Source organism: Pituophis catenifer, unplaced genomic scaffold (genome assembly GCF_029215685.1).
Source record: "Pituophis catenifer annectens isolate HBS135680 unplaced genomic scaffold, rPitCat1.0.hap2 SCAF_4, whole genome shotgun sequence".
In the NCBI taxonomy this organism is placed as follows: Eukaryota; Metazoa; Chordata; class Lepidosauria; order Squamata; family Colubridae; genus Pituophis; species Pituophis catenifer.
The window spans coordinates 96,160,830-96,173,794 of record NW_027256884.1 but is presented as its reverse complement, the minus strand read 5'-3'; the positions used below and the strand labels follow the sequence as shown (position 1 = coordinate 96,173,794).

The following is a 12,965-nucleotide window of genomic DNA, read 5'->3' as shown; positions in this document are numbered from 1 at the left end:
TTAAGTTTTAAATCATTAGTTCCAAACTGAATACCTGGATGTACAGGTCTTAAATCATAGGTTTAGGTTTAGGGGTGGGGAATTGTGGTGGGTGGGAGTGGGTTTGGGGATTGTTATGTGTGTTGGACCTGGTCTTTGGGTGTTAAGTGAATTTCGTTGTATGGGTATATTGTGTATACACGTACAATGACAATAAAGTTATTATTATAAACTTAAAATTATTATAAACTTAAAAAAACCCTCAATTTGGCAGAATATTGAAATTCAGTTTTTGTCTGTATTGTATAGTACACAACTAAACTGTCAGGCCCAACAACTGTCCTCCTTGTTTGTTAATCTTCGGCCACATTGTTCTGTATATTTACAGTGATGAGAGACAATTTGTAAATGTTTGTGGCCTGCAAAATTCAATATTGTATTGAATGCCTACGGCAAATTTGTTAGACAAACAATCCTGGAAAGAATAACAGTGGCGCCACGTTAGTACACACTCTATTAGCTGATAGAGCATTTTCTTTGGCAATGATTTTGTACACCTTTTCAGCAAATTGAACATCAGGACCTTTTTTTCTGAGCTCCACAGAAATATTTTTGATTGGGGCATGAATTATTTTTGATAGAAGTATACATCCAGAAACCCATGTTGTGAATAGTAGATTGCAACGGTAGAAAATAATATGTTTTGTTTTATTTAATAAGAGAGGGAGATATGTCAGAACATCTATAAGTAGTCCTCAACTTATGACCATAGTAACATTTGAACAATTATAATTGTAAGTAGTGATGGTTAAGAGGATCATCGCATTGCATCAAGAAAACACAGCTGTTACTCAGCAAATGCAGGTGTTGTTAAACAAACCCATAGTTTGCTATGGGGCATTTTTTGCCAGAAACCAAAAATAAATTCCGGTTTCCAACAAAAACATTACAAATCATGATCACATGATTGCAGGATGCTGCAAAGAGCTATAAATATGGGTGAGTTAACAAATGCCCAAAATGCGGTATATGACTGCAGGGGTGGAGGTGAGGTGGGCTGGTCAGTTTTTGGAACCTCAAATTGGGATCCATCATAACTTCAAAAGGTCACTAAGCAATCAGTCATAAATTGAGGACTACCTGTATCTCAACTGATCTCCTGCTGATTATCCTGGGGTTTTACATACTTTTTCTAATAATAACATAGTGAAAAAGTTGGCTCAGTTCAATACAGAGATGGCACAGTACATTGCTTGGGACATTGTTTCTTTCAACCAGAATATCTTTATGCATTTGACTTTGATGTTTGCATCACATTGCAGGTCACACTACTACAGATAGTTTACCATTATTTTCCTCCATGCTATATTAACTTGCTCTTTAGGGCTAATTTCTTAATAACCTTCTCCCAAATACTGCTTGGGTTTTATCAAAAATATCAGAGGAAAATTACTTTTTTTAATTCAATGCAGTTTTAAAAGGTAGGTAAATATGAGTATGTGATCAAGAGTGTTAATGTCACACTCATACTAGAAAATATATTCACTTCCTAGGGATTTTATACTAGTTCTTCACTTCAAGGAATCACCAAATCAGCAACTTCTCAATTCAGACACAAAAACTCATCAATATAATAGTTAACTTTTCAAGATACTAAGTTGTAATTGTGTCCTGGCACTGTACACATTTAGAATTCACGTCCCAAACTTCCTTCATAGTTCAGCTACAGCATACATTGTCATGGCCTGGAATCAGAGTCTGACTATGAAAAAGTTGCTCCAGGTGAACCAGTGGAATATCAGCCCCAGGAGACACCAAGCCAGGAATCACCTTTGGCTGTTTAAACACAGGGACCATCAGAAAAGCTGGATCAGTGGGATGCTGAGGCATGTTCTCCACTCCCTTGGACTCGGCAAGCAGAATGAAGATGCTCAATGAGACCCCTTGCCACACAAAGGAATAATTGTCTTAATTAAAGATAGATGGCTGCAGTCTGATTTAGGAACACTCCCAACTCATGTTTTTCTATTGAAACAACTGACTGATCTTCTATTTCAATATCTCGGTCTTATAAAAAGTTCCTGTAACTCTGACCTTTGGACTGGCTGATAAACTGATTTGGCTATTGGAACTTTAGCTTAGATCTTGATTTTTCTGTTTGCTCCCATTAAAAACGAAACTGGTCAGGCATGCTTTCTTTCCAAATGACCCTGTTTTGATATAAATCCCTTTACTTAGTACTGTTTATCTACCCAGCCTGAGTAAATTCCTATTATCACTAACAACGGTGTCTGAGAGTTTAAAACCTAAAACAGGACACACATCCACACTGGAATCCATTCAACTAAAATACAAGAGAACCATGTCTCATGCTTTCTCCATAATGACTAATACATTTCTCCAGCTGCAGTTAAATTGTGCCTCGGTAAAGGCAGAATGAGAAATTATTGGCTGAAATACCTACGAGCATGTTTTTAGCTCAGTTTATCCTAGCTGAGAAATTCATATGTTCTTGGAAGAGGCAAATAACCGCTGATTTGGCTAATGAGGACTGTCACTTCAACCTCTGCTTATGATAGCAGTAGAGAAAGCATGGCTGAAGTCAAGCAAAGAGTATTTGACTCAGATCTGTTAGCCGACAGAATCAGTTCCACGCATTGCTGCTACTTTACTTTCATTGACACGCTATATGCCACTCCAAAATACCTCTACAATGTCCTTCCTGCCTAACAAGGAAGGGCATTCACCCTGGCAAGAGTTGATATCCTACCTTCGCAAATAATAGAGACACGATTTAACAATATCCCTTTTCAAAAATGCATTTGCATCTATTCACATTGCATCTGTTTCTAAGCTACCCCGCATCATTGTTGGCAATTAGAGTTAATCACCCCACACATTAGCTGATGCTTCAAATGGCTTCCCTCTGAAACTGTGCTCTTTCCACTAAGGGATCAGTCCAGGGTAATCACCACAAAGGTCATAAAATTCAGCAATATTGAAATTAGAAGACAATAAGTTTAACATGGAGCCCAACTGTAGGTTTTTGACTGACCCTTCACAGGTAGTCAATTGTGACTTACAATCACAATTGAGCCTCAAAATTATGTTGTTAAGTGGGACATCTGTTGTGAATTTTGCCCCATTTTACGACATTTCTTGCACAGTGTAACACTGCAGTTGTAAGTTAGTAACCCGATTGTTAAGTGAATATGGTCTCCCCATTGACTTTTCTTGTCAGGAGGTCACAAAAAGTGATCACATGACACTGGGACACAGCAATCATCATAAATATGAACCAGTTGCCAAACATCTAAATTATGATCACATGACCATGGGGATGCTGCAAAACTTGTAACTGTGAAAAATTGTCATAAGTCACTTTTTTCAATGCTGGTGTAACGAACAGTCACTAAATGAACTGTTGTAAGTTGTAAGTTGAGAACTACCTGTATGAAGTCAAGCTGGGGTGAAGTATGGTATATAGCCGTGATGGCGAACCTATGGCACGCGTGCTGGAAGTGGCATGCAGAACCATATCTCCTGGCACGTGAGCTGTCAGCCGTTGCTCTTCCAGGTTCCAGTGCATCGACCAGCTGGTCTTCACAAACGCATGCGCGCACCGGGAAGATGATCTTCTGGTTTCGGACACGCGCATGCACACTGGCCACCTGGTCTTCCGGTTTTTGGCATGCATCTTCCCAGCATGCACATGTGCATCGGGGGGCTGCTCTTCCGGTTTCCAGCACATGCACATGCACTCCCATTTCAGCACTCAGTGCCAACACTGGTATATAGGTAGTCCTCAGCTTATAATTGGTTGCTCAGTGACTGTTCAAAATTATGATGGACTTCCCCAGAAGTACTAACTACCCAGTTCTGAAGTTCCAAGGTCTGCCCCCCAAGGTCACATGATCACATCTTAGGCATTTGGCAATTGGCCCACACTTACAGCTGTTTGTGCATCCCATGATCAGGTGATTGCATTTTATATTTTTGCTGAAAAGTAGCATTTACTACCGTTTTTTGGCAAAACTGCCCTATAGCAAACCACCCCCACAAAAAAGTCATAAATTAAGTCAGTCACATGACTTAATCTGTCACACTTTATGACATCAGGACTTACAGCATAATGGGCAGGCTCCATATATCTAAGGGCTTGTCTTAATATATGTATAAATGACATGAATGGCCAGAAAACATGATTTGCAAATTTGCAGATAATACCTTAAAGCAGGGGTGTCAATCTCGACCACTGAGGAACGGGATCACAGAATCAGAATTTTGTTTGCCCTTGAGGGGTTGAGGTGGGCATGGCCTGGTTGTTGCAGCCGACTGGGTAGACGTGGCTGGGGTGGGCCGGGGCCAGGGTGGCACAGGCTGGTCCCTTGTTGTCTCCGGGACAGCCCCATGGGACAACTCTGGGTCTACCACAGGCCTGATCTGACCCAAGGCCACGTGTTTAACATATCTGACTTAAAGGATACTAATAAGGTTCAAGAAAAGTTTGACAAGCTGGAAATTTAGGCCCCAAAATAACAGAATAAATTTCAGCTCAACAGGGACAGTATACAATATCCTAAATTTGTACAAGAAAAATAAAATGCATGGGAATAGAATGAGAGAGATGTAATACTTGGCCATGCAAAAAGGTTCTGGGCATAATATGAGCCAATAGTGTAATGCAGCTGCATAACTAATTAAATGTGATCCTGGCTGAACCTGCAATTCAAGAAGAACATTAAACAGGCAGAACATGTCCAGAGGAAAACAGTCAAAATAATAAGAGGCTAGAGGAGAAATTAATTATATGAATTATCTAATTATCTTAATATCTACAAGAACCTGAGGAAGCATCATGCAGCACCTGGTGCTTTCCAATTGTACTGGACAATTGTACTTGTCCCATTATCACAATTAGTTCTGCTTGGAGACTTTGGAAACTGTAAAGTTATAGAATTGGTACCGGTAGTCCTTGACTTACAACCATTTGTTTAGTGACCATTCAGCACTAAAAAAAGTGACTTATGACCATTTTCACCCTTATGACCATTGTTGCTGCATCCCCATGGTAACGTGATCAAAACTCAGATGCTTGGTAACAGGGATGAATTTATGACAGTTGCAGTGTCCTGGGGTCATGTGATCACTTTTTGCTATCTTCTGACAAGCAAAGTCAATGGGGGCACCAGATTCACTTAACAACTATGTTACTAACTTAACTACTGCAGCAATTCACTTAACAACTGAGGACAGAAAGGTCATAAAATGGGGCAAAACTCATCTTATGCATGTCTTGCTTAGCAATGGAAATTTTGGGCTCAACTGTGGTCATAAATCAATGGAAACAAGGTGTATACTACCTGTATACCCATTTCAGCAGCAAGTCCAATCCCCTATTCAGACCAAAAACTCAAATTAAGGTAACCCAGAGAAATAGCTCAATAGACTCTGCTTGAATATATCTAGTAGAGATCACCACCCTACTGATTTACTGGTTCCATGGTCAAACTACTGTAGTCTTAGCTGTGTTCAACATATCTGACAGGAGTACCAAGCTCAGGAGATCAATTCCTAAGGTGACAATCTGGTGGTAGCCTTTCATTAGAAGAAAAAAGGCTCATTGGCATTTCCAAATGATAGAAATACAATTTTTCGAGTTTGCCTTGGGAATCTGAAACCTATTTGTCCAATAAATGAAGCCAAGTTGTCAATAAATCTTTAAAGATAAATGTTAAAATTATCCCAGAACGCTTACCAATTTTAGTTATTCTCAAAAAGCCGGAAGGTGTCAAAGATAATTTATTATCTCCTTTTCTACAGAAGAGCTGTGTGAAATGCATAACTTGAGCTTTCATAATCCCTGTACAACTCAACAATCTGCTTGCAACAAAATTCTTCATTAACAATCTGATTAAAAGTATGCTAGCGCAATGTTGTCACTCTGTATGATTCATTTAATCTCGAAATCTGTCCATGACAAGGTTTGGGGATTTACATTAGTCGCATCCTGTGTTGCTGGGAAATGCTGTTTGGTACATGCAATACTGCAAGCCTGAACTAGATTATTCAGCCTTTCTGCTGTCTTTCCCACAATATATATATAGCAGTGACCCAGGTGAAACGAAATACTGGTTACTTTCACGGGCCAGGTTCCTCTCCCTTTGCTACATGTAAATCGGAGAGCGTGGGAAGTTGCTGTGCACACGTGCTCCGAAGTTTTAACGTCAAAAAGAAGCGGTGGCTTCTACAACTGTCACAATCCTTTAGCTGGGTTCTTCCAAGGGCAGCAGCCATCAACAGTAACCATTAACCGGAAGGAGGGAATGGGGGAAACCAGAACTGTTTCGCAAACCAAACCAACCAGAAGGTGAGAAAGCGGCACCCAGAAAGGTCTTCGCCATATTCCGAAGCAGGGCGAACGCCGGAGTCACATTCAACAACCCCCACCTCTCCCCCCCCACACACACACACACAAACACACGCATACACCCGCCAGCCTGCTGTCACTTCTGCCACCGCACATTCGGAGCAGCAGGACTCCTGAAGCGAAGCGTATGGGAAGCATCAGGCGTTAAAAGAGGTAGCCAATCCCAGAGCTCAGCACCCCTACGCCTGTCGAAATAATTGGGTTCGCTCGGGGGAACGGGGAGGGAGCGGAGAGGAGAGGAGAGGACGTGTGGTGGCACACTCCAGCCAAACAAACCCCAAAGCCTCAGCTTCGTGGCGCAGTCAGTGGATAGGACGGAGAGCCAAAGTCTCACCAGCCCCCGGGGGTTTGGGAGCGGGGGAGGAGTATGTGGGGGGGGAGGCAGCTTCTCTCCCTTCCGCTATTTTTTTTTATTTTTTTTTTAAAGAGCCATACTCTACCGTCCTTGGAGCCCCAAAGACAACCCAGCTCCCCCCCGGGGGGCTTCAGGACACGGCCAAGCAGAAACGGGGAAAGGAACTCCAAAACCGCCACGGAGCAAAAAGCGCGGGGTTATCGGCTAGCTTTTTTTTCCCCTTTTGGACTCGGAAGGAGGCGAAAGGCCGGGAGAGAAAAGCGAGGGGTTCAGCAATTGGAGCGGGAACAGCGCCGCCGAGGGCGAGAGCAGCAAAAGAAGGGAGAACCGACACTCACCGGCGCCCAGAGTGCCCAGCAGCACCCACCACACGCATAACATCCACATGTCCAGGCTGGCGTAAGGGAGGGCAATCCGCTTTCTTGCCGCGACGATTCTCTCGCAGGCCAAGGGAAAGACTTGTAGCGGGGGGAGGAAGAGGAGGAGATCAGGATCGCGGAGCCGGAGCCGCCCAGCCCGCAGCCTGTCAAGCTTCGACGGTTCCCTCCAGCCGCAGCAAGCGGGGCGGAGCCACACCCGGCTTTCGCTTTCGCTCTCCGCCGCAGGAGGGGAGACGAAGGCGTAGGTGGAAGAACGGCCCCCTCCGTAACCGGCTGCCGGACTGATGCTGCGCGCTACAACTTGAGAGCAGGTGGGCTTTCTTTCGTGAAGAGCCGGAGAAAGACCTGCAGGTTCTCCCCCTTTTCCAGCTTGGTCCGCGGTAAACCCAGGGAGGAGCTACGGCGGTCCTCGAGAATCGCCGCAGCCCTTTAGAAGACCTTGAAATCGCCCACCGAAAGTTTCCAACCTGGCGAGGCGACGTTTTCGGCTGCTCCCGTGTCTTCTAGCGACGCAGGAATTGCGCAGACTTGGAAATGAACGCCGGGCTCTTGGCGTGACAAAGGAGGAACTCTGCGTCATAGTGAAGCTTGCGATCGTCAGGGAAAGCCGACGCCGCCAAAGAGAACTCTTCGCCCATCTTATGTTCTGTACAGTATGTGCAAGTCTGAGATGGCGCAGCAGACTGGTCCTGAGGCTCCGGCGGAGCCCGAAGCTAAAACTCCCAGTGAAATCTTTACAGCAATCTTCCATGAGTGTTTCCGCTCAGCCTTAAAATAAGGCGGTGTTATGAAGTAAAGTCTTTGCAGCCTTTAAACACGCACAGTTGCAGGAAAAGCAGTAGCTATAAATAAGACATATATGAGTTTCCTGGTCTCATCTGAGGTTGCTACACCAGGGAATTTAAATAGGAGATTTTTTTTTTGATTTTTTTTTTTTTTTGCTGGTGTCTTTTCAGTCCCCCTGTCCTCGCTGTGCTGGTGCCTATTATTTTTTCATAAAGTGTAAATGCATCATGCTTTAGGAACATTTGAAATTAAAACCCATATAACCATGATAGAAGCTGGCGTTTTAAATTCAACTATAAATCACATTAGATGAATCTCAAGTAAATTAATTTAGAATAACTGAAATAAATATGGCCTTTCTACAGCCTTTTCAATATGCTGCTATATAATAAATAACATGCTGTCATCATATTAGGACTTCCACTCAGACATGTGGAGAGAATTGGCCATCTTTCAGACAATCGTTCTTGATGTTTCCTTCATCAAGAGTGATTATTAGTGGCAATGTTAATAATAAGCCAAAGGGGTTTTTCAGCAACTGCACGTTGAAATCATAGCATATAAATAAAGACAAATTAAGTAATCCAGTTTCAACAGAATCTAGAGGCAACCTTATCTCCTTTTTAACCCAGAATATCCTGGATTTTTTTAAATATCTTTTTTGTTTGAAGAATGCTAGGTAAATATGGGAAATCATTTCTTCTCTAAATTCTCCAGACTGGAATATTTTTTGGTGGCTTTGGAGAAATTCAGGATTAATAGGCAATATCTCAAAGATGTACCAAATTGTATCTTTGTTTAAACAATGAGTGTCACAGGTGCATATATTTGGATATCCTTTCAGTCATGACTTAGTAATAACTCCTTTGCCAGAAAAAAAAACATGTGAGCATTCCTGTAGACAACTGACAGCCTATTTTTGCTTTAAAAAATTTTTCCTCTACTTTTCCTTGCAGAACTCTTCTAACTTGGAAATATTCTTACGTCTCTTTACATAAACTTTGTTTCAGAACTCCACACAAATTTTCACACAATCCAAGTCTGGGGATTGTGAATGTTATTCCACGACATCATATTTCCTTCATGAAATTACTTCATGGTTAAATTGAAGATATGTTTCAGATCATTGTCTTGCTGAAATATCCAATCTACTTTCAGCTTCATTTTTTTTTTCATTGATTGTGGGACTCTTCCCTAATTTTGGAATTTAATTGTCTTATCTCAGGACAGGGACAAATATTTAATTGAAAACTGATGCCTAACATGAGAGTAAGTTTATTAATGGCATTCATATCTCACACTTTTTTCTAGGAACTCATATTAACATATGTGTTTCTCTTCCCCTTTTACATTTTCAAAAAGTAATATGAATAATTTGCAAATGAACTAGACCAGACCTGTTTTTATGTTCAAATAATGCCACATTGTCTTGTAAATAGCTTCCTTATACTAGAGGGATATTTTTTTTACACCTGGGAACAATCTATTTATTCATGCAATTTAGCTACCGCCTTAATCCTTATGGACTCTAGGCAGTTAAATATTAAAATATTAAGAATAAAATACATTTAAATTTTTCAATAATAAATTATAACAAGAAATAATAAACATTCATGCATGCATGCACTAAGTCGCACACAAAGAATAAATTGTGGCTTTATTGTCAGTTACCAAAGGCATTCTGGAAAAGCCAGGGTTTTACTAGCTGCCAGAATGCCATAAGGATGGGGGTTGATAGTCACCTAAGGGGGCAAGCTGTTCCATAGGAAGAAATCTGCCCTTGAGAACACCTGATGTTGTCATCTTCTCTTGCCATATCTCCTAATAGATGAAAACTTTTAGTAGAGGCTATTGGGCCATGTGGTTCAATAGTTCTGAAACTATTTTATAAAGGGAATGTCTTGGATACCCTGGTCCCAAGCAATATAGGCCTTTAAAAGTAGCAACCAGCACCTTCAATTGCACTCATAAACATGCTATCAAGTAGTGCAGCTTCTGCAGCAGTGATATGACAATACAGATGCTATACTAGCTTGTGAGTATGTGTAGCAGAGTGTTCTGGCCAGCTGAAGGTTCTGATTGATCTTCAAGGGCAGCCCCATGTAGAGCAATTTACAATAATCTAAACAGGAGATAACAAAGACATGAATGGCTGTGTTCAGAGCCTAGGTTTTGTTTTGTTTTTTTATCTCACAAGATGCTTCTGCATCAAAGAATGTACTGTGTTACATGAGGCAGAGCAAGGTCAATTGAAGATGATAGAAGTAAGGTGTGTACATTGATAAGACAGAACACAATATAATTAAGGATAATAAATTTGCTAAATAAATCCTAAATACAGCATCAAACATTTGAATTTAGGAGGACTTTATCAAATTGAGAAACCACTGTGTTCCTATCCATTAGCAATTTGCTCTGTTTTCTAATTAAAATAAAGTTTGTTAAAACACCTGGCCAAAAATATTGACTTAATTTTCTTCCCCAATACGTTAGGCTGGGTAAATGTTGTATAAATAAATCTATAGCTTCAGACAAAAATCTGTGACTTCTTCTGTGAATTTTTTTTTATAGTCTAAGCTTTTGTGACCAGTAGTCTACTTAATTGCATTCATGAAGAGCAGTTTTCTCTAGCTAAGGATAATCATGCGTTTGTTGAAGTTGCAGTATTTACAAAAGCTTATGCGACAAAATATTTTCTGTCTATAAGCTGCCATTTTTAATTATTGCCAAAACAAACCATTACGTTTGGAAATAAGATAAAATAAGTACCATTTCATTGTTTTTCTGCTTGAAGAAGGTTAAGTGGGAATATTCACATAAGTGTTTGAGTTCTGCTGGCAGCCTGGCGCATTTGCAAAAGTGGGCTATGTGTTGTGACTGAAAATTAAGTCCAGTGGAGCTTTCTGATGTATAGAAGTGTACCTAAGTGAGATAAATGTAAATATATTCCAGCAAAGATGTGCATAAAGGAATAAGACGATAAAACTATAGCTGTTAGTTTTTTAAAAAAATCTTCCTAAAAGCAACAATTAATTGCTAAGGAAGCAAGATTGACTATGTTCAGTGAGAGAATAGAATATTTCATCTACTTGAAAGGACTTCTTTGTTGTAGAAATAAAGACTAGTTTCAGGGTTGAGTCCAGCCTGATGTGTTAGAACTCATTTTCAATATAACTCTTAGCATACAATTTGATGATGATGTGTGTATGTGTGTGTATGTATCTGTCTGTGAAGGAATATTCTATTCTCTCTTCCCATCTAGTAAATGCTTTGAATCCTTCTGCACCTTGACCCTAGACAAAATATACTTTCTACCTGAAAAGCCATAACACAGTCAGAAATCTGCCAGTAATCAGGATTTCCTATAGCATTTCAATCCAGCTGGCTGTGGAAAAGAAATCAAATAGAAAGGGTAAAGCTTTCAGAAGGGTGGAGGCAGATACAATACCCAGCTAGTCTCCTCTCCGCAGAGGGAGTCAAAAGGCACTCATTTATAGCCAACAGAAACCTAACTGAAGCTCAGGGAATATACAAAGGGAGAAATTCTTGATTCAGTTCTCTAGATAATAACTGAATAGACTGAAACACAGGCTGGCTTCTTTCTGGCAATACTGGCCTTGCATTCAGGTGCACAGTGTCTGAATGTGCAATGACTGTGCAATGCTACCTCTGCGCTGCTGAGTCCAGATCGCTGCAGCTGCAGCACACCCACTCATCTTTTGGCTGCCAAGGCAGCTCTCCGAGTACACCCACTCCCGGCTGCCTAATACACCCACACTCCGCTAGAAGCAGCCATGGCACGCACACACAACCAGTTATGGATGCTGCCTCTCAAGAGGGTGTGCTGCGTAGGAAAGCAGATGTGTAACATACATGCTGAGTTCTCTGCAAAAGGAGGAGGGGGGTGAAGCTGTATTGTGACAGCTACTATGGAAAGATGGTATTAACAGCAGCATTTGTTCTGTATAATACTGAAGTTGGTTACTGATTTCCATCTGGTTGTTGTGAAACTCTGAAACACAGCTCAGTCAATCCAATGAATATAGAACTAAACTTAAAAGGAATGCGTAATCACAGCATCTGATAATTACACTCAACATTTTGACAGTGGAGCTTTGGACAATTTCAAAGCTCCATTACTAGCTTTGGACAACTGCACATACATGTCTAAAATTTCCTTTGCACATAGAGCAATATCAATCAATGTGTGACAGATCATGATGGCAAAGATAACTGGAAAAAAATGAGGAATCTCTGCACCATGGAGAGTCATGGTAGTTACCTACATATCTAGGAATCAGTTTTTAACATGATAAAACTAAAACATGTCCAAAGCTTTGCATACACCATCAAATATGCATGACAAACCTATTTCCTCTGTATGCACTATTGCAGATAATATGTTCACATATCCATGAGAATATTGGTAGTGTGCTCAGAAGTAGAAAAATTCAACACTATCCACCATAGAAGAATGGTTGGTGAGGATGATGAAATTTGCAGAGATGGCTAAATTGACTTTCTTGGTTAAAGGGGGGGGGGAATCTATTTATGGCTGATTAGAAATCCTATATTGCATAAACTTTTGCATGAAAGAGAAAAAAATGCACATAGATTTGCACTTTTGATAATTGGGAAAAAATGGCTAACAGAAGATAGTGAGCTTTTTTATAGTCAAAACAGTAAGTCATAACTTTGTAGTTATGTTTGCTGCAAAGGAAATTAGAAGTTTTGTCTTTGTTTCTCCTTTCTGTACTTTTTTTTCATTTCTTTGTTTTATTTTGTATTAGGTTATGTTAGTTTTCATGTTCAGATATATAGTTATCCATTTAACCATTTTCTTATACCAAATTGGAACAAGCATGCAGATCTACTAGTTTTACCCATTGCTTAATTGTGAAGTCTCTTGCCCTACCAGTTAGAAGTGAAAAAGTCTTCACAATTCAGCAATAAGTAAACCTGATAGATCTGCATGCTTGTTCCCACCTGCTATCAGAAAATGGATAAAGCGGGTTCCCTCTATTTCTCTATTTCT

At 40.6% G+C, this 12,965-nt stretch overlaps 1 protein-coding gene across 1 annotated transcript in view; it reads right to left on the bottom strand.

Annotated features, from left to right (window-relative positions):
- Positions 1-7,227, bottom strand: part of CD47 (CD47 molecule) — a 66,611-nt gene extending 59,384 nt beyond the window's left edge. Inside the window, exon 1 of the mRNA XM_070943766.1 lies at positions 7,103-7,227. Within this exon, the coding sequence (XP_070799867.1) occupies positions 7,103-7,151 (49 nt within the window). The 5' untranslated portion in view covers positions 7,152-7,227. The remainder of the gene's footprint in view (positions 1-7,102) is intronic.
- Positions 7,228-12,965: the final 5,738 nt, after the last annotated feature.